At 37.2% G+C, this 25,461-nt stretch overlaps 3 protein-coding genes and 1 pseudogene across 4 annotated transcripts; 2 read left to right on the forward strand and 2 right to left on the reverse strand.

Moving 5' to 3' along the window:
- Window positions 1-88: 88 nt before the first annotated feature.
- Window positions 89-1,296, forward strand: LOC148193272 (asparagine synthetase [glutamine-hydrolyzing] 1-like; annotated as a pseudogene). The gene is made up of 3 exons (XR_015781875.1): window positions 89-363; window positions 460-579; window positions 779-1,296. The product of XR_015781875.1 is annotated as an asparagine synthetase [glutamine-hydrolyzing] 1-like (transcript).
- A 9,806-nt stretch (window positions 1,297-11,102) lies between these two features.
- On the forward strand, window positions 11,103-14,399 carry LOC124820537 (lanC-like protein GCR2). The gene is made up of 6 exons (XM_047292251.2): window positions 11,103-11,345; window positions 11,482-11,660; window positions 12,349-12,460; window positions 12,563-12,679; window positions 12,770-13,084; window positions 13,875-14,399. Exons 1-6 carry the CDS (start codon window positions 11,190-11,192, stop codon window positions 14,211-14,213), a joined length of 1,218 nt encoding a protein of 405 aa, XP_047148207.2. The 5' UTR covers window positions 11,103-11,189; the 3' UTR covers window positions 14,214-14,399.
- Window positions 14,400-14,759: 360 nt separating this feature from the next.
- LOC148193273 (protochlorophyllide reductase, chloroplastic) lies at window positions 14,760-17,381 on the reverse strand. The gene is made up of 5 exons (XM_088098476.1): window positions 17,222-17,381; window positions 17,021-17,119; window positions 15,721-16,252; window positions 15,274-15,632; window positions 14,760-15,183 (listed from the first exon to the last, which is right to left on the reverse strand). The coding sequence occupies exons 1-5, from the start codon at window positions 17,273-17,275 to the stop codon at window positions 15,028-15,030; spliced, it is 1,200 nt and encodes a 399-aa protein (XP_087954602.1). The 5' UTR covers window positions 17,276-17,381; the 3' UTR covers window positions 14,760-15,027.
- Window positions 17,382-18,960: 1,579 nt separating this feature from the next.
- LOC148193274 (uncharacterized) lies at window positions 18,961-24,992 on the reverse strand. Its single transcript, XM_088098593.1, has 7 exons — window positions 23,170-24,992; window positions 21,385-21,475; window positions 20,815-20,972; window positions 20,683-20,734; window positions 20,508-20,590; window positions 20,240-20,333; window positions 18,961-19,924 (listed from the first exon to the last, which is right to left on the reverse strand). The coding sequence occupies exons 1-7, from the start codon at window positions 24,472-24,474 to the stop codon at window positions 19,326-19,328; spliced, it is 2,382 nt and encodes a 793-aa protein (XP_087954719.1). The 5' UTR covers window positions 24,475-24,992; the 3' UTR covers window positions 18,961-19,325.
- Window positions 24,993-25,461: the final 469 nt, after the last annotated feature.

A 25,461-nucleotide genomic window follows, 5' to 3' on the forward strand; every position in this document is an offset into this window, starting at 1 on the left:
ATTTTCATTTGGTCATGTAAAGGTAGGTGTGATTTTTGAAATCAGTTAGGGGAAAGTGGATGATGAGTGTTGAATCACGGTAGGTTGAGAAAGAATGCTGAATATGGGTTCTCTGAATTGCAGGTTGTTTTGTGGGATTGATGACATATACTGTATCTTCTTGGGGAGTTTGAACAATTTGTCTTACTGATCAAGCAATATGGCTTGTCAAAGAACACTGATGAGGCCATGCTTGTGATTGAAGCTTATAAGACCCTCCGTGACAGGGGTCCATACCCGGCAGATCAAGTTGTCAAGGAACTTGATGGCAGCTTTGCCTTTGTTGTGTATGACAGCAAGGTTGGAAGTGTCTTTGCAGCACTGGTATGCTAATCTGCCATTTTGGTTTTGACCTTTGCCACACTTTTCTTAATAAGTGAAGTGCTTCTACTAACAAAGTTGTTGATCATGGTTTTGCAGGGTTCTGATGGGGAGTGAAGCTGTATTGGGGTCTTGCAGCTGATGGATCTGTGGTGATCTCTGATGATCTAGAAGTCATAAAAGAGGGCTGTGCCAAATCCTTTGCTCCCTTCCCAACAGGTACCTTTCTAGCCACCACTCACTGGTTTCTTATAATCTTGCAGTTTTAATGTTCATAAGTATCACTTTTAAAATAGTGAAAATCAAACTAAGGGAACAAATTAAGCTAATGAAATCACATGAATAGAAATTTCAATGAAAATAGAAGCACAATCCTGTGATGCATTGAGAAACATGACATGTTGGCGGTGGAATGCAGGGTGTATGTTTCACAGTGAAGGAGGCTTGATGAGCTTTGAGCATCCAATGAACAAGTTGAAGGCAATGCCAAGAGTTGACAGTGAAGGGGCCATGTGTGGGGCCAATTTCAAAGTTGATAAGTTCTCCAGAGTCAACAGCATTCCTCGAGTGGGAAGTCAATCCAATTGGATGGAATGGGACCAACATTAGCATAAACAATCCTTATGGATAATAATGTTTAATAAAAGTGTCATCTATGGTCCAATTTACCCTTCTGAATCTGTTTTCTCTTCTTCTTGCTTGTGTTGTTTTCCTGTTTCCTTCCGGCATGGTACATATTGAAGCGTTTTTTCAAACATGTTAAGTGCTGACCGTGGTGCTTGTGTTGTCACTCAGATTAACATGGTTCAGGTCAGGAACATCTGTGTCAGTGTTTTATTGCATGAAGATGTGCCAAATAGGTCCTAGGAATTGTAATGTAACATGGATGATATGGTGTACAAAATGGATGAACAAGGACAGACTATAGTTACTGCACTCCATTTCTCAATCTAAAGTGCTTCAGCTAGTTCAATGCCAATTTTCATTCATTTGAAAAACATAGCATAATAGCTGCGTTTGTCTTGCTTCTAGATTCCTATATGAACTGAAAGAATTTAATCAAAGTCTACCCAGAAAATTTTGGGTACATCAGAATTTGAAAAAACTGTCATTAGTGTAATATGATTTATAGATCATCTACCTTCTTATGTGATTAAGAGATTCAATCTTCAAATTCATGCATATGAAAGCATCTAATAAGAACACAAAGATTTAAATAAGTTGCAATAAGTTAAGATGTTAGTTCATAGCTTGCATGAGAGAAATATCTTCTCAAGTCATCATCAAGAAAATGCTAGCAAGAAATACCACATTGTTTAGGTAAAACACTAATCTATATCAAAGATTTGAAATTTAAGGAGGGTGTAAGCATTTTATAGTGCGGTAAAGTTGGGAATTCTTTTAATTACGTTAGGTTTTTAAAGATGTAACATGGACCATATTATATCATGAATGATAAAAAATTGTGCTATGCGTTTTGAAGTGCGTTTAATTTGTCAAATGAGTTTATCGATATGTATTTTAATGATTGGATTATTTCTTCATGTTTATAGGGTGAATATTAATTTAGCTAAATAGTACAAATTAAAATATTTTAGGAATTGTTATTTTGGAGATTGATACAATCATATTATATCTTTTTAGAGATAATTTGATTATATATATTCCCATGCAAAACAATTTAAGGCTATTTTTTTATATATTTTATTACATCCTTTAGAAAGCTTAATATATCCTAACTTGCACAATTAAAATTTTCTCACATTATAAGGTGATTTATCTTTTCAAAATTTGTTGTGGTATTTGATAAAAATTTGCATAAGTTAAAATGTGTTTGAATTTTAATTAGAGCTATCAAAACAGGTAATCCGTCTCGATCCGATTCGGTTCACCATGGGTTGGTCACTTAGTGAGCCAATCCAACCCGGCTCGCTTATTAGCGAGCTGAAAAAATTTGAACCCGACTCGATCCACCAAAAGTTGGTGGATTAAACAGATTGGCTCATTAGCTTATTTAATTATAAGTTTTTTTAAATAAAAAATTATAATTTTTTTAATTCAAATCTAAATAAATTTCACTCTAAAATAATATTAAACTTCAAAAATAATTCAAAATAAAGAAAAATATCATACAAGTCTAATCCAAAAACAAACACAAAAGACGAACAAATAAGTTTTTAAAACAAACACAAAAGACGGACAAATAAGTTTTTAATATTAGTAATTTTTGTATCTTCTTCATCTATAATATTAAAGTCTTGAATAAATAAATCTATAATATTTTTCTCTCTTGAAACCCGACTTAACCCGTAATTGGGTTGGTTTGGCTCGTGGATTACAACCCACACTAATTTCAATATAGTAAGACTATTAAACGTGTTTAAATTTACGTTTCAGTATAATTAGAATAAAAAATGTGTTTGAATCTATATTTCAATGTAATAAGAATATAAAATATGTTTGCATTTGTGTTTCAATGCGATAAGAATATATATATTTCAGCACTCTTCTTTATATGTATTTTTAGAAGAATTATTTTATAAACTAATAAAAATAGAAAAGTTGGAAAGATTTAAAAAAAAATAATTTCCATATAAACTAATTTTAATTTAATAGAAAACAGAGAAACGTGCTTAAAGACACGACAAACATTTATTGATTTCATTTAATTAAGGGAGTAATTTTTTTCTCTTGAGATATAATGAAATGTATACGAACTAGTCAGTGTCCCGCGCCATATTTTAAAAAAAATTATATAATATTTATTATATTAATTTCAATTTAAAAAAATATAATTATAATTTAATATAAATATTTTATTTTATAAGATTAAATAATAATATTTTGATTATTTTTATAGTAAGAATGTATTTAAGTTATTTATATATTTTTTTAATAAAATAATTTAAATATAATTGTTTTAAACAAAATAAAGAATCAAATTAAATGTTAAATAGAATTGTTACTTGTTTAAGTACAATTATCTATTTATCTTAGGTGTATTCATCATTGACACTTTAAGTCCATTTATGTATTTATGAATGTATTGCTAAATCAATGTGTTTGAATAATAATGTGGGTTTAGGGTTTCATAAGTGAAATTAAGGGTCATTACTGCAAGGGAGTTGAACAAGTTCTGAGTTGGGCTGGTGAAAAAACTAAATGGTAATCGTTTACAGTGGGTTAGCAAACGATTACGCGACAATAATGTGTGTCTTGTACAGAAATTTGAATTGAAATAGTGAACCATGGTGACTTTGGTGACCATTGGCAAAAGCTGTTAGTTTGACTCAGAGTTGCACTTGTGTTTGGAAGATGTTGGTGTTTTAGTGGTCTTAGAGGGTAGTAGGTGATGTGAGGTGACCCTAAGTAGTGGGGAAGAAACCCATTTTCAGTGGCGGAAACAACTTGGGCAAGGCCTGAGCTAGTCTGCTGAAAAACACACATTCATAATCGTTTACACAGTCCTGGTAAACGATTACGCGAGAATATTCCAGGTATTGTACAGAAACTTCAACTACAGTAGTCAGTTAGGGTAACGTGGGTGACCATTGTCAAAAACAGTTTGTTGGAGTCACATGTGGACTTGTATTGGAAGATGTTAGTCATTGACAGCTGGTAGATGGTGCTTGGTGATGTGATGTGACCCCAAGGAGTGAGGAATGAGGCAATGTGAGTGGGGGGACCAAGTTGTGGAAGGGCTGAGTGAGTCTGCTCAAAACACCATGCTCAAAACAATTACAGCAGGGTTTTTGGACCACTCTGATTCAACCCTGAACAACTTGGTCCCCCCACTCAAAATGGGTCACTCCCCACTCCTTGGGGTCACATCACATCACCAAGCACAAGCTACCAACAGTCAAACACCAACATCTTCCAAAGACAAGTGCAAATGTGAGTCAAACATACTGGTTTTGACAATGGTCACCCGTGTTACCTTGACTGACTACTTCAATTGAAGTTTCTGTACAAAATCTGGATTTCTCTCGCGTAATCGTTTACCAGAACTGTGTAAACAATTACAACAGGGTTTTTGGAGCAGTCTTATTCAGCCCTTCCACAACTTGGTACCCGCACTCAAAATGGGTTCTTCCCCATTACTTGGGGTCACATCACATCACCAAGCACCATCTACCAATAGTCAAACACCAACATCTTCCAAAGACAAGTGCAAATGTGAGTCAAACATACTGGTTTTGACATGGTCACCCGTGTTACCCTGACTGACTACTTCAGTTGAAGTTTCTGTACAAAACCTTATTTTCTCTTGCGTAATCGTTTACCAGAACTGTGTAAATGATTACAGCAGGGTTTTTGGACCAGTCTGATTCAGCCCTTGTACAACTTGGTCCTCCCACTCAAAAATGGGTCACCCACCACTCCTTGGGGTCACATCACATCACCAAGCACCATCTACCAATAGTCAAAACCAACATCTACCAAACACAACTGCAAATGTGACTGAAACATACTGTTTTTGATAATGGTCACCAATGTTACCCTGACTGACTACTTTAGGTGAAGTTTCTGTACAAAATATGGATTTCTCTCGCGTAATCGTTTACCAGAACTGTGTAAACGATTACCATAGGATTTTTTGACTAGTTTGAGTCAGCCCTTGCAACACTTGGTCCCCCCACTCAAAATGGGTCATTCCCCACTACTTGGGGTCACATCACATCACCAAGCACCATCTACCAACAGTCAAACACCAACATCTTCCAAAGACAAGTGCAAATGTACGTCAAACATACTGGTTTTGACAATGGTCACCCGTGTTACCCTGACTGACAACTTCAGTTGAAGTTTCTGTACAAAACCTTAATTTCTCTCGCGTAATCGTTTACCAGGACTATGTAAACAATTACAGCAGAGTTTTTGGACCAGTCTGATTCACGCCTTGACAACTTGGTCCCCCCACTCAAAATGGGTCATTCCCCACTCCTTGGGTCACATCACATCACCAAGCACCATCTACCAACAGTCAAACACCAACATCTTCCAAACACAACTGCAAATGTGACTGAAACATACTGTTTTGACAATGGTCACCCATGTTACCTTGACTGACTACTTTAGGTGAAGTTTCTGTACAAAATCTGGATTTCTCTCGCGTAATCGTTTACCAGAACTGTGTAAACGATTACCACAAGGTTTTTTTACTAGTGTGAGTCAGCCATTCCACAACTTGGTCCCCCCACTCAAAATGGGTCATTTCCCACTACTTAGGGTCACATCACATCACCAAGCACCATCTACAAACAGTCAAACACCAACATCTTCCAAAGACAAGTGCAAATGTGAGTCAAACAAACTGGTTTGACAATGGTCACCCATGTTACTCTAACTTATTACTTCAGTTGAAGTTTCTGTACAAAATCTGGATTTCTCTCGCGTAATCGTTTACCAGAAACTATGTAAACGATTACAGCAGGGTATTTGGAGCAATATTATTTAGCCCTTCCACAACTTGGTCTCCCCACTCAAAATGGGTTCTTCCCCACTACTTGGGGTCACATCACATCACCAAGCACCATCTTCCAACTGTCAAACACCAACATCTTCCAAAGACAAGTGCAAATGTGAGTCAAACATGCTGGTTTTGACAATGGTCACCCGTGTTACCCTGACTGACTACTTCAGTTGAAGTTTTTGTATAAAATCTGGATTTCTCTCGTGTAATCGTTTACCAGAACTGTGTAAACGATTACAATAGGGTTTTTGGAGCAGTCTCATTCAGCCCTTCCACAACTTGGTCCCCCCACTCAAAATGGGTTCTTCCCCACTACTTGGGGTCACATCACATCACCAAGCACCATCTACCAACAGTCAAACACCAACATGTTCCAAAGACAAGTGCAAATGTGAGTCAAACATACTGGTTTTGACAATGGTCACCCGTGTTACCCTGACTGACTACTTCAGTTGAAGTTTCTGTACAAAACCTTATTTTCTCTCGCGTAATCGTTTACCAGGACTGTGTAAACGATTACAGCAGGGTTTTTGGACCAGTCTGATTCAGCCCTTGCACAACTTGGTCCCCCCCCACTGAAAATGGGTCACTCCCTACTCCTTGGGGTCACATCACCAAGCACCATCTACCAACAGTTAAAGACCAAACATTCCAAACACAATTGCAAATGTGACTGAAACATACTATTTTTGACAATGGTCACCCATGTTACCCTGACTGACTACTTTAGGTGAAGTTTCTATACAAAATCTGGATTTTCTCGCGTAATCGTTTATGAGAGCTGTGTAAACGATTACCACAGGGTTTTTTGACCAGTTTGAGTCAGCCTTTCCATAACTTGGTCACCCCACTCAAAATGGGTCATTCCCCACTACTTGGGGTCACATCACATCACCAAGCACCATCTACCAACAGTCAAACACCAACATCTTCCAAAGACAAGTGCAAATGTGAGTCAACATACTGGTTTTGACAATGGTCACCCGTGTTACCTGACTGACTACTTCGGTTGAAGTTTCTGTTCAAAACCTTATTTTCTCTCGCGTAATCGTTTACGAGGACTGTGTAAACGATTACAGCAGAGTTTTTGGACCAGTATGATTTAACCCTTGCAGAACTTGGTCCCCCCACTCAAAATGGGTCATTCCCCACTCCTTGGGGTCACATCACATCACCAAGCACCATCTACCAACAATCAAACACCAACATCTTCCAAACACAACTGCAAATGTGACTGAAACATACTCTTTTTGACAATGGTCCCCCATGTTACCCTGACTGACTACTTCAGGTGAAGTTTTTGTACAAAACATGGATTTCTCTCGGGTAATCGTTTAAGAAGACACTGTAAACGATTACCACAGGGTTTTTTGACTAGTGTGAGTCAGCCATTCCACAACTTGGTCCCCCCACTCAAAATGGGTCATTTCCCACTACTTAGGGTCACATCACATCACCAAGCACCATCTACAAACAGTCAAACACCAACATCTTCCAAAGACAAGTGCAAATGTGACTGAAACATACTGGTTTTGACAATGGTCACCCGTGTTACCCTGACTGACTACTTCAGGTGAAGTTTCTGTACAAAACATGATTTTCTCTCGCGTAATCGTTTACCAGGACTGTGTAAACGATTACAGTAGGGTTTTTGGAGCAGTCTGATTCAGCCCTTCCACAACTTGGTCCCCCAACTCAAAATGGGTTCTTCCCCACTACTTGGGGTCACATCACATAACCAAGCACCATCTACAAACAGTCAAACACCAACATCTTCCAAACACAAGTGCAAATGTGACTGAAACATACTGGTTTTGACAATGGTCACCCATGTTACCCTGACTGACTACTTCAGGTGAAGTTTTTGTACAAAACATGGAATTACAACGCGTAATCCTTTACCGGGAAACTGTAAACGATTACCGCATAGTTTTTTCACACGACTAACTTAGACCTTGCCCAACTTTGTTCCCCCACTGAGAATGGGTTCTTCCCCACTGCTTGGGGTGACATCACATCACCTACTACCCTGTAAGACCACTCAAACACCAAGATGTTACAAACACAACTGCAACATATCGAACACAAAACTTCAGCAGATACTCAAATCCACAAACCCACAAATCATAATAACAATGCTATTGAAAAAATAAAATATGTGACCAAACCAAAAACTCAAATTTTATATTATTCAACTAAATCCGATACATTACACTTTGTTTTCTTAATCTATTTACAATGATCATTTACTTTCCATTAATCAACTCAATACACATATCACTCATTTTTTATTCTAAGCACTACGGTTCCGGTGTATGGAGTCCTAAGTGCTCTTCCCTTGTAACGCCTTCGTGATCCAACCCTAACATACGTCTTCAAAGGTTGTTGATTTGTGTCAATGTCAGTAGGGGATACAAAACCAGTGTTCATGGATGGTTCTGTACGAGGCACACTTTCTCCACCGTGATCTTTATTTTGTCGTCTTGCCTTCTCTTCAGCCAATTGTGCCTCCAAACCTGCAACCCTCCTTTTAAGTTCTTCAATTAGAAATTCTTGGTCCTCTAAGGCACGCATAAAAGTTTCTCTTCGATTTCTTTTTTGTATCTTATTTGGTCTTGGTTGGGCATCCTTTCTTGTTGGTGTTGGTCTGTATTCCTTCTTATCCTTGGTTGAAGCACCAACATAAACATCATCACCAACCTGAAATTTAACCACATATTTTAGACTACACAAGTTTTGTCAATATATCAAAACATAACAAAACTTCGGATAACAAACCACATACCAAACCTGTCTCCATACACCGTTTTACAAACTTGTCTCCAACACTTCTATTCATCCAATGCAATATTCGTGGAAATTTATCAATTGGACCTTCGGGTGGAACAAAAAGCTCAAAAAACCATACCTAAGAAAAATAAATCATCTTAACTTCTAGTAAAAAACTAAAATCACAAACATAAACAAACAATTTACATTTTACATCAACAAGTAATAATTACCTGCAGCATGTAAACACAACCATCCACGTAAACGTTTGTTGTACCTTTGCCTTTCTTCAAGCCTTCTGAAGCTTTGCACAAACTACGTAACAAAAAACGATAAACTAGACTACCCCAACAATAACTACCCAAACCACTTAAGTTGTCAACAATATTAAACATTACGGGAAACACTTTTCCGCTACGTTTTGGAAATAAAATCTCACATATCCCTACCAATAGGTAAAGGCTACAAAAATGAGAACAAGGGATCTTTTTCTTGTGTTTTCGCATTAGAATTTTGTATATCGAATTCAAATCCTTTGTTCCTTTACCTATGTATTTCACACATTGAATATTTCCCATTTCCTCCTTTAAGTTAATATTTTCACCATCTGTACTCAATCTCAACCCTAAATAAAAATCATTTTCATTTATATTCAAAACTTTATTTCCAACTAAAAAACCACTACTGAGTCGTCCCACTTACCCAATAACTCACTCAATATATTTCTACCTAGTTTAACATTTACATTCACATCTAAAAACCACGCAAATGGAGTCTTCGCAATCAATGACCGATGCTCGTCTGTCAAGCGTTCGTTCAAAGTACATATATACTTTGTCGAAAAAGAGTGACGAACGGTCAACTGCATCAACCAAAATAAAATAAGCAAAACTACTAAACCCAATAACCAAAACAAAACGATACGAACCCCAAACCTAAACCCAAACCAAAAAACCATGGAATGAAATGGAAAGAAAAACCACTTACCTTCATCGTCGGACAATGCTCACCGGACCTTGCCATTGCGCACGATAACATCTACGAAAAAACCACCTTTACGAAAATGGAGGGAGACAACACGACGCACAGAGAACCATCACGGAGAAAGCAAAATGAAGAGGCAGGAAACGAGACCTTCATTTCCAATGAAACAGACAGGAGAATTTTGGGATTCTGACTTAAAACAAAACTTACGTACTTCCATTTTCATGGTTTTTAAAACAAATTAATTTTAAATTAAACCAATAAAAATGTGATACGTGGCGTTGTCAAAAAAGTGTTAAACATCGTTATAGAATATCGCGGTCCAAATTCTAATACCATACCATTTCACAAATCTATGAAATCAACCACACATCTTGTGAAGAAAATCTTGTTACAAATAGGTTTAATAGCCAATTTAGTCCCCACTTTGGTTGAAAAATCTCAATTTAGTCCCTCGTTATAAAAGTGTTTTACATTAGTCCTAACTTTTAAAATAGTGGGTCAGATTGATCCCTTTCGTTAAATATAAGTTAACGAAATTAATGGATGATGATGTGACACAGCTTAAAGCTGATGTGTTAGATTGGTCCCTCGTTAGCTTTAAGTTGTGTCACATCATCATCCATTAATTTTGTTAACTTATATTTAACAGAAAGGACCAATCTGACCCACTATTTTAAAAGTTAGGACTAATTCAAAACACTTTTATAACGAGGGACTAAATTGAGATTTTTCAATCAAAGTGAGGACTAAATTGGCTATTAAACCTTACAAATATTAGCACTAACAAGCCTTCAGTCACATCCTCTGGATAATCTTTTTACTATATAGAAAGAAATATTTTTAATAATTTTTTTAAAATGCTTTTGTTTTTATCTATTTTTAACTTAATTTAATTCTGTGTTAATATAGTTTAAAAGAAGATTACATAATCATATTTTTTTACATGTTTATTATTTAATTCCAGAAATAAAATGCGAAAAATAACATTACTACTAATATAAGGATTACATTAAATCTTTTTTAAAATATACACCACCATATATAATAATAAAAAATACTATCAAACCTTTTAAAAACAGGTAAAACTCAACTTAAGGAATAAGTATAAAAACATAACCAATTTTATTACTTTTAATAGAACTGCTTTTACTTTATGGGTTAAATATGTTTTTAGTCCCTAAACTATTGGCCGTTTCTGGTTTTCGTCCCTCTTCCAAAGTAAGGTACAATTTGGTCCTCATTCTTTAGAAAAACGTTCGTTTTAGTCCTCAAAATTTTGTTTTTAGTCCTCGTTTTAATCCTCAAAATGTTCGTTTTTTTCGACTAAAACGAACGTTTTTTAAAGATTGAGGACTAAATTGTACCTTACTTTGGAAGAGGGACGAAAACCAGAAACGGTCAATAGTTTAGGGACTAAAAACATATTTAACCCTTACTTTATTTAGCAAGTATACTCCAAAATATTCCTCTCTTTTATTTCTATTTTGTTAACAGTATTTTACTCATTTTAATGTAAATCACTTTTGTTTAACACGAAAGATTTAATTGAAAAGACAGTTTTATACCGTTTACCGGCGAATTCTACCGCCGTTAGCCGGAGATGGCCGATCGGTTCTTTCCAAACGAGATGCCTCCCTTTGTGGCAGAGACAGCAGACCAAATTCCATTGACGGACTCCCTCACTGCTCTTCTCTCGCTCCCTTACCAAACCCTATCTGCAAAGTTCCAAGAGTCTGCATTTCACTTGAAACAATCGGTACTCAAAAACTTAATTTTGAATTTGTGGGTTTCTTTCGATTAGCTTTCTTTGATTTTGGGTAGGGTCAAGTTAGCAGCTTTAGTGATGTTCCTTTGTTGGGTCGGTCTGTAAGTGTTTTGTACTTGTTGTTCAGGTGTTGAGGGAGACATGGGGATCACGTGGGAAGCGTGTGAAGGACTATACCCTTTACACGGGGGCTCTTGGAACAGCATACCTGCTTTTCAAGGCCTACCAAGTAACCAAGGATGGGAATGATCTTAACTTGTGCTCTGAGATTGTTGAGGCTTGTTATTCTGCTTCAGCAGATTCTGGGTATTCTCTCTTTCGTGCGTCTAAGGATATTATTAGTTATGGCTTAGCCACTATAAAGGGTTGGTTTAAACTTTAACATGTTTAAATATAGTGTTTCTGTTTTAGGTTTTAAGGATTGCTTGCTTTTGATGGTTAGACTAGAGCACAATAGCGTTGTTTGAAGCACATTATACTGTTGTCTGTCTTGCTCTGTACTCGGGAGATTTCCACTTGTGTTTATCCCTCGGTTTACTTGAATCAGTATAGTAAATTAGTGTTTGGAAAAGCCTGAAACTAAACAGTTATAGTTTAATGTGGAATACCTTTTGATAAAATTTTATGCTTCTTGTTTATTGCTGGAAAAAATAGTCTCCTCACTTACAGTGTAAAGGAGTTTTTATGCTATTATGTATTAATAAACTGTTATATGTGGTGAGTTTGTTGGCTTTTACAGTACATGCTATGATTTTTTTCTGGTTGACACCGAAAAATTCTCTTAGAGTTCATAGAAATGAATTGTGTATTTCAGTGTACATTATAACTACCATGTTTCTAACATAATCCACAATATCATCTGCCATATGTTTATGTTGGATGTTTGGTTTTTGTTATATGCTTCCATGTGCTGTTAATTATGCTGGCTTCAATCCAATGTGGGAAATGAGATTATCGTGGTTTGACTTTCTAAATTCTAGTGTATGAGTTGCAGCCGTGTGACATTTCTTTGTGGGCGTGCTGGTGTTTGTGCTCTTGGTGCTGTTGTAGCTAAGCATACTGGTGATGAAAGGCTACTTGACTATTACCTGAGACAATTCAAAGAGGTAATTTGTTGTCTTTATTTCTGATCCGTGTGATAATTCCTATTTATACATGGAATCAAGTTGTTTAACTCCTTTTCATATATGTGCCTTTGCTTAGAACAGATTGTAATACCTCGTGATTCGCCATATGAGCTATTGTATGGCAGAACAGGTTACCTATGGGCTTGTTCATTCTTGAACAAGCATATTGGTAACAACACAATACCTACTACCCACATGGTAATAAGGCGTATCTGCTTCATGATGAGTCTCATGGGATTTTTTTACTCTGCAATTTATTTTGATAAGATGGCTTTTTAACTTCAATAGAGATCAGTAGTGGATGAGGTTATCTCGGCTGGCAGACAATTAGGACACAAGGGAAGATGTCCTCTGATGTATGAATGGCATGGAAAGAAATACTGGGGTGCTGCACATGGACTTGCAGGAATTATGAATGTTTTGATGGACATGGAACTCAAGCCAGATGAGGTGGAAGAAATCAAGGGTACCCTACGTTACATGATTAACAATCGTTTCCCTAGTGGCAATTATCCCTCCAGCGAAGGAAGTGAAAATGACCGTCTTGTGCATTGGTGTCATGGTGCTCCTGGAGTCACTCTTACCCTTGTAAAGGCAGCTGAGGTAATATTTTCCTTAGTTGCGAAATTCAAATGCGTACTGACTGCAGAGTAGTATCGGATGTAGTGTGTTCATTCATGTGACATGATTTTTCATCTCTGAAAGGAAACTACTGGTTATAAATTTTGCATCATTTTAGAGTGTTCATTCATGTGAGATATGATTTGTCACCTCTGAAAGGAAGATACTGGTTGTATGTTTTGCATCATTTAAGCATATGACGTGATTTGTTCCCTTGAGAAAGTGTTTCCACACAGGCATGAAGGGAACTCATGAATTATATACTTCGCATGAATCTGGTTACAATGGGCTAGTACTTTACCGTTTCCTTTGAAAAGAATGACTAATACTAATAATACTAGTGAACATGGTGGCACTGAAGCTGAAAATGGTATATGCATCTCAGTTGGTATTTAAAGTAAGAGAAATGTTAGGAACGTATTCTTTAACAAACTCTACCATTGTTTGAAATTTGTTGGAAATCTTAAAATTGTGGGTCTTACGTTTTATTTAATGAATCTATTTAATAATTTTGTAGATTTCAACAAGTTTTAACAAATGCAAAAAACTGTGTTAAGAAGAATGTGTTCCAAGTACTCTTAAGGGTAATTCAGTTTTGAGTTCAGCAGAAATCATTTTCCTTTCACTTGTCAAACTCCTGTACAAACAAGAAATTAAGTTTCACTTCTTGTTTTCTTATATTTTAAATTGCCGAAGTTATGCAATAATTGTTGAGCCTAGCTGCTAGATACATGTTCACATCTCATGCTATAATCTTTGCCATAAAAATTAGGTTTTTGGGGACAAGGAATTTTTGCAAGCAGCTGTAGATTCAGGGGAAGTAGTATGGAAGAGGGGTCTGCTTAAGCGAGTTGGGATGTGTCATGGCATCAGTGGGAACACCTATGTCTTCCTTTCTCTTTACAGATTGACAGGAAATGAGAAGTATTTGTACAGGGCCAAAGCATTTGCTTGTTTCCTACTTGATAGGGCACATAAACTGATCTCAGAAGGAAAGATGCATGGAGGAGATCGCCCCCATTCCTTATTTGAAGGTCTTGGAGGAATGGCATATACTTTTCTAGATATGGTTGATCCACTAATGGCCAAGTTCCCAGGCTATGAACTTTGAGTCACTGTCATGATGTATATTAAAATTACACATATCTATCCTGAAGAACTTTGGAAGTATGAGAAGAAACTGCAACTTTGTAGTTTTGGCTTTGTTATGTTATATGATATGTATGGGATAATAGGAGAGTAAGCTGTTATGCATCATGCATGGTTCCTACTTTCAAAGAAATGTTTGTTTAGGATATATCTTGGTTAATGATTTTTCTTTTAATAATTCTTGGGAGAATTTAACAAATAATTATCTTTTTACAGAAATTGTGCCTAATGAGCATGAAGTGAAGATAAAAATAAACAAACCAAGAATGGCTTTTTATATAACTACACATGAAGAAACATCTTGTTAATTTTTTTTTTCATTCATAATTTTATTAATATTTCTATTCAACTAGTTAACTTGCTTGCTACTTCAGATGAAGAAGCTCTAAGGATAGCCTCTCTTGGTTCTCCTTGCATGTTGCATGCGCAGGTGCTCTTTATATGGATCAAGATCTTAATTATGCCATATTTTCTGCAGCTCACTTATAAATGACAATTAACGAAAGACTTGAAAGATAACACCCGATACTATAATTTTTAGTTACTATGCACAGTTATTTCAGAGGTTTTGAGCAAGATGGTCACACCCTTGGATGAATGATTTTATTGAGTCTTGATTCACAATCAACACCCTACATCAAAGCAAAGAAGTGCCTAGCTAACAAACAACATTAAGGCATTCGAAATGGTAGGATATATCTATCCACTCTTTTGAGACGTCATTTTCCTCCATAGAAGTGCAAGGTCTATAGAAAATGGATTTTGGAAGCTCCCACTTAGGCCAAACCAACGAGCTTCTCACTAATATCCCACACCCTACGAGCCTTCTCAGCATCACTGGCCTCCTGTGACAACTGGTTCTCAAATGAAGCAGATGTTTTATTCCAGCTCCAGTAAACACCAGATTTTGTAAGACTTGGATCACTCACAACCTGTGTAAAAGATAACAACAACAAATGAGATATAAAGACACTTGAAAACTTCATGCTCTTGTTATCATTATGACCAAACTTCATTGCTACCTGAGCAAGTCTCTTTCCTGCTTCATCTTCTGAGACAAAGCCTTTGGTTATGTACTTCTGGAATGGAGGGAATAGAGTTCTGAACAAGGGAATGTGCTCTCTGAACAAACCGGTTGTGGCAATGCAACCAGGGTAGAGCGATGAGAAAGTGATTCCAGTTTCCTCGTGGTATCGTCTGTGGAATTCCTGCATTGTGAGCATATTACAGACTTTGCTGTCCTTGTATGCCTTGGCACCATCAAAGTCTCCACCATCAATCATGGCTGAACTGTTCAGCCCACTCAAACCACCCTGAAGTCCCCTCAAGTCACCAAGGTTTGCCTTGGGAGGTACATTACCAGCCAATGTGTTGGTGTTCCCTGTTGAATCAACCCAATCAGGACAAAAATGCAACCAAATAAAGTGTGATAAGAACTAGAATTCCCAATAAACATCTAACAAACTGACCAGTGATTGAACCAACAATGATCAAGCGCTTTGAAGGGTAATCAGACTTTTGCAAGTCCTCAAGCAACAGGCGTGCAAGGAGGAAATGTCCTAGATGGTTTGTTCCAACACTAAGTTCAAAGCCTTCAGCAGTGTATGTAGGTTCCTTAGCAGTTGGCAAGTAAACTGCAGCATTGCAAACCAACACATCTAGTGGCATTTCTGATCTTTTGAAGTTATCAACAAATTGTCGGACACTGTCAAGAGAGGCAAGGTCCAAGTGCATGATGGTGTAATTTTCCTTAGCCATGCCAGCAGATTTTGCAGCTCTTGCAGCTTTGAGGTAATCCCTGCAGGCCATTATTACATGCCATTTTCCTGTCTCAGCCAAAGCCTTGGCAGTGGCCAGGCCTAATCCAGAGGAAGCCCCAGTTATCACAACACTACCTTTCCTCAATGTTTTCTTGCCTTCTGGTGCAGATTTGGTGACTGCTGGAGAGGCTGTAGCCACTGTCTCCGCCCTCACAGCACCAATTTTTCGCTGGGATTCCCTCTGATAGAAAGAGGGGTGAAACAGAAAAAATTAGACAAATGGCCACAACTTTTTTTCTTTAGGAAGGTGGGTGGATTTAGTATTTTGTTTGTAAGCAAAATCTCTTATAGTATACAGATAAAAACCCATTTCAAACAAGTATAATGACATAATCAGAGGCTAAAGCATTCTAATTCATGTGTTCCAAAAAGTATTCAGTTTCTAAGTGGAATATACTATCCCTCTGTCCAATAGCAAGTGTCGTTATAATCTTTTTACACAAACCAATAAAAGCTAATAAATAGATAAAAAGGTGTAACAATTGTATAACATTAACTTTATCATCCTTGTTTATTTAAACAATAGTATAAAAGAATGTAACACATCATATGTGACGGAGATAAAGATATTGTTTTGGTCATTTCACATGAGAAACCTTAAAACATGGATTTCCAAAAGAAAAAAAAAAACATAAACTAAAAGAGCAAATTATACTGTCATGCTCTGAGATTTTCTTAAATTTCTCTCCCATATCTCATTTTTTATCCGTAGACTAACTCTTACATTCTTCAAAATAAATTTCATTGACATTGACACTCAATTACCCACATAAAACATGTACTCCCACAAACAAGGAATTAGTAAGATTTCATTGGGTGTGGCGAAACCCAAATGATAGTATAATATGCTCAAAATAAAATCATTCTTAAAATACCACTACTGAGAGATTAGGAAGAAGCAAGTTAATGGAGAATTGAGAAGAAGATGGCAAAGCATTAACTGAACTACCTTGCACCTCAATGCAGAGGAGCTGAAGTCAGCCTTGATAGGTTCTGACAATGAAAGACCGAACAGTGTGGAGTCCTTGAGAGAGACACCAATCTTTCCCTGCAAACACAAATGACATGATCCAATTATCTGTAAGGAAAAAGCACCAAACACAATGAATAAGAAGAACCGACAGCATCCTGGTGAGAAATTAAAGCAAACCTCTTTAGGGACAGAGAAAGAAGCAGGAACAAGAGAAGCAGCTTGGAGAGCCATTGCAAGAAAAAGAAAAGGATTAGAAACTGGATTTTGGGTTTTACAACGTAGTGAAGTAAGTAGAAGTGGTGTTACCACTGGGGTAATGGAATGTGTGGTTCGTGTTTGAGCTGAAAATGTCATATATATATATATATATATATATATATATATATGATATATATATATGAAATGATGTTTGTGAAATTGTGAAGATATGAGTGGATAAGATAATTTGCAGCATGTGCATGTGCCACGTCATTTCGAAGCAACCAATGGAGTGTGGAGTTTTGGATTTCTTAAGAAGGGATATTTTGATCCGTTGGAAATAGGAGCCACTGGTAGTTATGGCCTATGGAGTGTAAATATCAGTGCTGAAAGTGACCGAAAGAGTGGTGGTAGGTCATTGAAGATAGAATCTGACTGAATTGAGTACTTTTTTTGGTAGCTTTCTCGATGGGGTATGTGTGTTGGTAATTTTTTTCTGTGACAAATGAAGAAACTAGAAGGTTTGAAGAAACTCCATGGTCCAAATATGTGTCTTTGCAAATGTTAATGTTGTAGCTTAGGGAATGGATCGTTGCGTTGTGTTATCCTAACTCAATCACTGTTTTTTGGTTCATAACCCAATTGGCACAATCAACTATTGAGCCTACCAAATTATCTTACATGATAGCATACCAAATTAAAAGATATGTTTCATGTTTATACAGCGGAAATTCTTTCCATTGTATATTTCCATTTGATAATTTATAAAGTAGAAACGTGGTTCCACTCTATATGAATCTCAACATAAAAAAAAAACAAGTGTCTATTACACATTCATTAATATATTTATATTTAGGATGATATTTATTTTTTGAATTATATATTCTAAAATAGAAAAGTTTAAAGTTTCAAAAATTATGCAATGGGAGAACTCTGATACAATCCGGAACTTAAACACAAAGGAGAAACTCATCAAATGCAATACATAAACATATCAGGAACCATGAACCACCACCGCAACAATTTCAAACATTCATTGTCTAAATTTGTTTCCAGAAGGGTAATATGGGTATTTTGAAAAGTATGGGGGTGCAGGTAGAAAACATGGATGCAAGAAGAATTTGCCTCCCAGGACTTCCTGTCGAATTTCTTGTTGCACCCTATCAAAAGTTTGCAGAAAATTATTTTCATAATAGAAGTGGGCTGATTGTATACCCCCAAATTTTTTTCCAAATTTGAGTGTGTTCGGGAATATGGTGCAGAAAGTAATAGCATGTAAGAAAGCAAGAATTGATGATGACTCTTGCCTACAATGCAGAGTTTTAATTGATTAATTTGTATATTCAAAATAACTATATTTATAAATTTACATGTTCTTTCTATAGTTAAATTTCAATTAAGAAAGTTATTAAAATATGACAAAAGTTAAGCATATTAATATAACTGGCCTGAAATATATTTGTTGCTATTGCTTATTAGAGCTGTAGATTAATATTGCACCTCATGGAACCAAAATATAAAGCACATTAGCAAGTGTGGGACATTTCACTTGGGAAAAAAAAAATCTTATTATGAAACTTTTGTCAAGGTTATCTTGTGTAAATAAATTTCTGGAATGAAGAATGCCACATGACACTAAATTGCAGCCATGCTGCTTTATTGAATTGATTTGCTTTGGACAAAATATAAATTCCATAACAATGCTCAAGACAAATAAATGTGTAAAAGAATCATCATTTCTAATTTCAATAAGCTTTTCCCGTGCTTGCGTTACTCTACAATTGCCGATTACATCCATCGGTTTCTAAATTTCCTGCTGTAACTTTTTTTTTGTTTTTTTTGTTTGACAATGTTTCCCCTTTATCCCCCTCAGTGCCTGAATGGAATGACAACCTATCTTTCATTCAACGCACAAGAACAAGAAAAGAAAATAAATGAACCCCGCTAATATTACAAATCTCACCCACTTTTTCTGTACAGGTTTTTCACCAACAAATTGAGAAGGTGAACTCAACTGCCTTCAGAGCAGATATCATCAACTCATTCTCTGTCATGTTCATAAACATCTTCGTTCTTTCACCTCTTATATCCGAAGTGGCAATCCAAAATTTTGGAAAGTTCTGATTTCCCCTCGAAGGCCGGCAGTTACAATCACCATACCCCAGGCTGACATTTTTTGACTTGCCCCATTAGAGAAATCCATACTCACACGAGGGCTTTGGTTTCTTGCAGCCAGAAGAAGTTTTTCCTCTGGCCATGTTGCAGAAATTCTATCAAAAAAGTAACTATTTGTGGCACTTGCAATGGTTGCATGGCGTGGACTGTTGTGGTAACCAGATGCAGATCTTGAACCCTCGGTGACAAAGTTTTCCTCTACAGGGGTAGGAGGATGATTGGCTGATGCGACATCATCAGCATTGTTATCAAGCTCGGGTTGCTCTCCAGAAAATGTATCATGCATGTCCCATGCATCACCCATACCAGGCCAGGGAATGGCCACTGACACATCTTTACAGTGAAAATGTTCATATGATCGTGTGACAGTGACACCTTTGCTTCTGTTCGGCCTGCAATCAGCCTCATTTTTCCAGATGTATACATGAGAGTCCTCACTTGCTGCGACAACATATTTACCATTTGCTGTGAGGGATGCTGAAATTGGGCTAGTTGCATTCCGAAAGCCTGCACAAAACTTGCATCAGTTTGATCAGCAGCAAGGAAATAAGAATACTGAAGACTTGTTGCCATTTTAGACTAAGTTGATAAGCTAGTAAGACCGCAACCTTTTCATCTGTCCAAATAAATATAATCATATACGTCTGATAAGAAAGAGACAAATATCCTCCCACTCCAGACAAAACATGAAAAATAATCAAGTTTTTCTTTGACATTGAATTAATAAAACAAATTTTGATGCAGATAAAAGCAGTGTACCAAATGGTTTTTTCACATGTTACACTATCTTTGAATAAATTTTCACTTTATATAACTACATACCTTTAAACTTATGGACCAGATCTACACCATCAACGACCCGTATTCTTGAGTCAGCAGATGTGATAAGTACTTCTGATGAACTTCCAGGGGCAAACTGTTCAAAAATTCAGATAGGAAGACAAGTACAAAGTCAAAGCAAATCCACTAAATTTGTACGCCCTCCTATTTCATTTTACTTTACTTTTTCCCCGTTCAATGTTTTGGGTAGATACAAAAAAGTAGCTTATCTCATAAAAGCACAGCAGTAAATCATTATTCATTACATTACCTGGAAACCAGTAATTTTCTTATGATGTGATTTCTTTTTCTTGTTTTGCAGATTGATCTGACTCTTCTGTTGCAACTTATTTTCTGAACGAAAAAACAAAACGATAATCAGTGGCCCCACTCTCACCAAAATATAAATAAATAGACACAGTTAAAAAAAAAGTATCTGACAGTACCAGATGTATTATATAAGTGGCAGCTACCCTTGTATGAACCAACCAGTGCACCCTGCACCAGAAAATTTAACTGAGTTGAACATAAAATTGTACTTGAGTGTTCAAAAAGATTCGTATTAACCTTAGACCAACCTGGCCATCAGGTGTATAACAAGCAGCAGTGACCATCTCATGTAGATCTGTCCAATCAACAACTTGTCGATCAGGAATGCTCCATATGCGAACCTTAGCATCCAAAGATCCACTAATGAAGTATCTATCATCAACAGGATTAAACTGGATGCAAGTTACTGTGGCAGAGAGAAAGAAAGATCGAAGCAAAAGTCTTAATTAGCAAAGAACGAAAAAGGAGGCAGTAGGGAGGTAAGGGGATTCATTGTAAAATCTAATCCACCCTAATGGACAGCAAAGAGCTCTTGTACAATTAGTTTCTATTTACAGTAGAGACGACATTTTAATAAAACTGCCTCTATGCCACATGTGATTATCCAATCCTCAAAGAAGGGGGATGTCTTGAAGAATATTGGATGGGGATAGGATGAACTTAGAATCGGATACAGTTGTTAGTTGGGAACAGGCAGAATAAACAATCATAAAAAGTAAAAAATATACGAGTGATCAGTCATTGATCTTAATTAATCCATATGATTTCCACTCAGATTAAGGCAGAGTTGGCAATATGTAATAACTGCATTTACTCACCATAGTCACTGTGTGAAAATATTTTCAAACAAGAGTTGCTAGACAGATGCCACAGCCGCACAGTTTTGTCCATTGAAGATGAGAGCAAGTGCTGAGAAAAATTGGGGGGGAAATATATTAAAAGGATGATCTAAATTTACATGCATTTTTTAACTCATTTGTAGAATATACTGCACTGGTTTTTCCCAAATATTGAAATTATAAGGATTTCTCAACTGACATTAATAACAAAGATCTATAAATAAATAAAAGAAATCTCCAATGGATGTTTTTCAAAGACAACATTTTGGCCTGCAATAAATATCAAACATTACAATTCATCCATAGAATTTCAATCACTCCAAAAGGTGCTCACCCAAGTCCCACAACATTGTGACTCCAAATTTGGTACATGTAGGCAAGTCATTCATAAATTCTAAACAAAATATAAGGAAAGGGGGAGATAAATACAGATTTCTTATAAGGGAAAATGAGACAGGATTACAGCAACTTAGTTTAGAAATGCTTTTGTGCAGTTTTTGAGTTTGACTTAGAAACAGGTCCAATGGAAGCTGACTTTTAAATTTGACTGTCTACTAATAACAATTTCAATTAGGACCTCCGTACCTAGTTAGTCAATATCTTTTTTTTCCTTTTTTTTCTTTCTAAGTTTACCAAACACTACCTTAAACTTACATAGGAAACAATGAAAAATGACTTCTAGATAAGATTAAAACAAAAGACAAATCTCAACAATTTATCACAAGGGCATTAATAAACCATCTGAAAAGCAATCCCATGTTATAAACGGGATCCTAAGCACGTCACTGACTGGCAGATATTCTGTCTCTTGAGCACTCTTGAGCAGTAAGTTTTAGCTCTCGTTTGCAGAATTCATCTTAAAACAAATTGACATTAAGTGAAAGGAAATATATAAGCCACATCCTAAGAATTGAGGCAAGCTATATAGGACTTCCCAACACTCGTTTCTTTATATTCAATCTAAATTATCTCCCTATCTATTGTTCACTATAGTGATTGCTGGAAAAATTGGATATTCTCAGAGGATTATACTGTCAAAGTAACCATTAATTATATTAATTACATTAAACAAAATGCCATCCCGTAGTTTATAAGTTACCTCCCTAAATTAACCATTTTTAAACTCCTTTCTAAAAAATGCCAAGAATAGAAATGTAATTCTATAGGAAAAATAGACCGATTTATACCCATGAAAATAAAAAATTTATAAACCAAAACATCAACCTACAGGGTGTAGGAAAAAAAAAAGAAGGATCCAGAAACCTTCTCAATGGGCCAGAACTTCATCCACTTGATCCAACAATACATATTACAACGACTCAACTCAAACTAAAAATAGCCTAGGAGCTCATCAATTGAACATAAACACCTTAAAATGTAATAATCAGAAAACACTAAACAAAATAATGGTAGACCCTCACTCAAAAAGATAATCATAGTTGCCTAAACTGTATATAAAACATAACAGATAACACAATTTGAAATCCATATTTACTATCCCTTGATGCCTTTTCAACCACTTAAAAACTGTCCCACTCCCATCAATTATCTAAGAATGTCAAACCTTTCTGATATACAGATTCAGAGCAGAAAACTCACTCCAACAGTTCAGTAAATGCGAATTGTTCAGCTAACAGAAAAATTAATAATGTACAAAAGTATATCTAACGCAAGAGTGCAAAATACTCTTTACAGTTATACTGACACATTGAAATTGAACACTTTTCTAGAACATCAAGACCCATATGAAAATTGGAAGCTAACCTGAGACTTAGACCATGAGAGGTCAAGAACATCATGCAGATGTCCCTGAAAGGAGCAAACTGGTTTGTCAGTGAGTGCAAACACGGTCTGCGGCACGACAAACTGGTCGAGGCTCAAGGATTTCCTACTCACGCTGGACCTCCCCTTCCTCTTCCTCTCCACATCCCTGAGCGGAGACAGCATTGCCGCAGCCGTCGGCTCCGGCGACCCATTCACCACCAAAAACATATTCACACTCCCCCCATCTTCCCCCTTCTCCCTATCGAGCAGCAGCAGCTCCCCCTTCCTCTCCCCCTCCACCACCTGCCACACATGAATCACGCAATCCTCACCAGCACTTGCTAAATACTTCCCATCCAAACTAAACTTAATGCTCCAAATAGACCCACTATGCGCCTGAATCTCCTGGCTCTTGTAAAGCGCCGTCACCTCCTTGCAACTCTTCCCATACTGCTTCACTCTCACCCTCTCCGGACCATGAAACGCCGCGTCCTGGCTGTCGTCGGTGGCGGAGCTGGACCGCCGGCCGCCCTTCTCCGACGAGGTGTCCCTCTCATCGCTGCTCCGTCGATCCCTGTACCCGGCGACGGAGCTCGCGACACTCTTGATACTCTTCAACCACCCCCCTCCTTTCTTCTTCACCTTGGAGCCACTCGCATTGGAATCGACGCTAGCCTCTTCAACATTCTGCCTCCGCATTAACTCCTGAACGATGGGAGAGTGCCCCACCGTCATCTCGAACTCCTCCATCGTCAAGTGCCTCCCCGTGGCAACCTCCCGCAGATTCTCCCAATCGTTCACCACGAACTCCTTCCCGTTGTCGAGATCGCGTATCGTGCAGAGCTCCTCGGAAGGAGGTTTGGGGTTCGGGGGCCTAGGATTGGCGGCGCCGGCGGAGGATGATGTGGCGGCGCCGGCGGAAGTCGTGTTGGTGGTCGTGGCGTCGGATTTGGATCGGATTGGGGAAACGCGATCGCGTGGGGGAGGGTGAGGGTTTTGGCGCGTGAGGGAGGAGAGGCCGAGTGATAGTAGGAGGCGCGTGCGGCGCTCGGAGACAGAGGTGGGTTGGGAGATCCATATGTCGTAGTTGTTGGTTAGGGGGAAATTGGGGAGTGTGTCGTTTCGATGGGGTTGGGTTTCGTTCTCGGTTTCGTCGTTGTCGGAGTTGGAATTGGAGCATGAGCAGGAGGAGGAGAGAGAGAGTAAACGGTCGTTTGAGTCGTAGAAACAGTCTTGGTCTTGGTCTTGGTCTCTGTCGCGTTCTTGTTCTTCTTCGTCTTCTTCTTCTCCCAAGGCTTTGCTCATGGTTTGTGGTAACGATGAGGGTTCAGAAGATTCGGATTGGGCATTCCCATTGGCAATGAAAATGCCCAATCGATCCGATCACTGCCACCGATTAGATCCGACCCGAATGAGATGCAATACACCAGAAGCACATAATAATAATAATAAGAATAATAATGCTAAGAGAGAGAGCAGAAAGCAGAAAGCAGAAATTAGTTTTCGGGGTTCTACAGAGCCTACGCTATATTGCTGTTCCTACTGCTATCGCTATGCTATGGTGTGGTAGCACACAACGCAGGCACCATCAATTTTCTTTTTCCTTTTTTTTTTCTTTTTTCAGCGTTTCACCATATAATCAATGCATCTACCTCTCTCTCTCTCTCTCCCTCGCCGTTTTCTTTTGGTTTCCTCTGTCTCTGTTTTGTGCGCCCTTTTCTCCCTTTGGACTTCCAACTACTAACAAATAACAATTTCCATTCGGTGAGGGACTCCTCACTGGCTAACGCTGTTTCCTCTTTCTTCACTAACTTCTTTCAACAAATAACAAAATACTCTTTTCTCTAACTTATTATATTTAGTTTCACCAATTATTTTTCATTTTAACTTCTAACCCTACATTAATCTATCATGCCCGTTACGTCATTCTCATATTCCGTTCACCAATTCAAAACCACCTTCAAATATTTCTACACTGGTTCAAATAAATTATGACGTCATAATAATAATATATTCTTTTCACATGCATTATCTAAAATTATACATTAAAATCTAACGAGACGTGCAAGATCAGTATTAATCTTTCAATAATCAGAACCCAGACCACGTCTTCTCCTTGCTCGGTGTTATGACTTTTTTGTCAAAAATAAAGGGTGCTTTTGACTTTAAATTTTGCTACTAGTTTTTTTTTTTTTAAATTGATGTCATGAATAAGTCGACTGAGCTCATTTTTATATTTTAATTTAAAGAAAATAACTATATAAAGATATCAGGTATGTTTTAGCCATATGT

This window comes from Vigna umbellata, chromosome 9, assembly GCF_029865625.1.
Source record: "Vigna umbellata cultivar VRB3 chromosome 9, Vumbellata_1.0, whole genome shotgun sequence".
NCBI lineage: Eukaryota > Viridiplantae > Streptophyta > Magnoliopsida > Fabales > Fabaceae > Vigna > Vigna umbellata.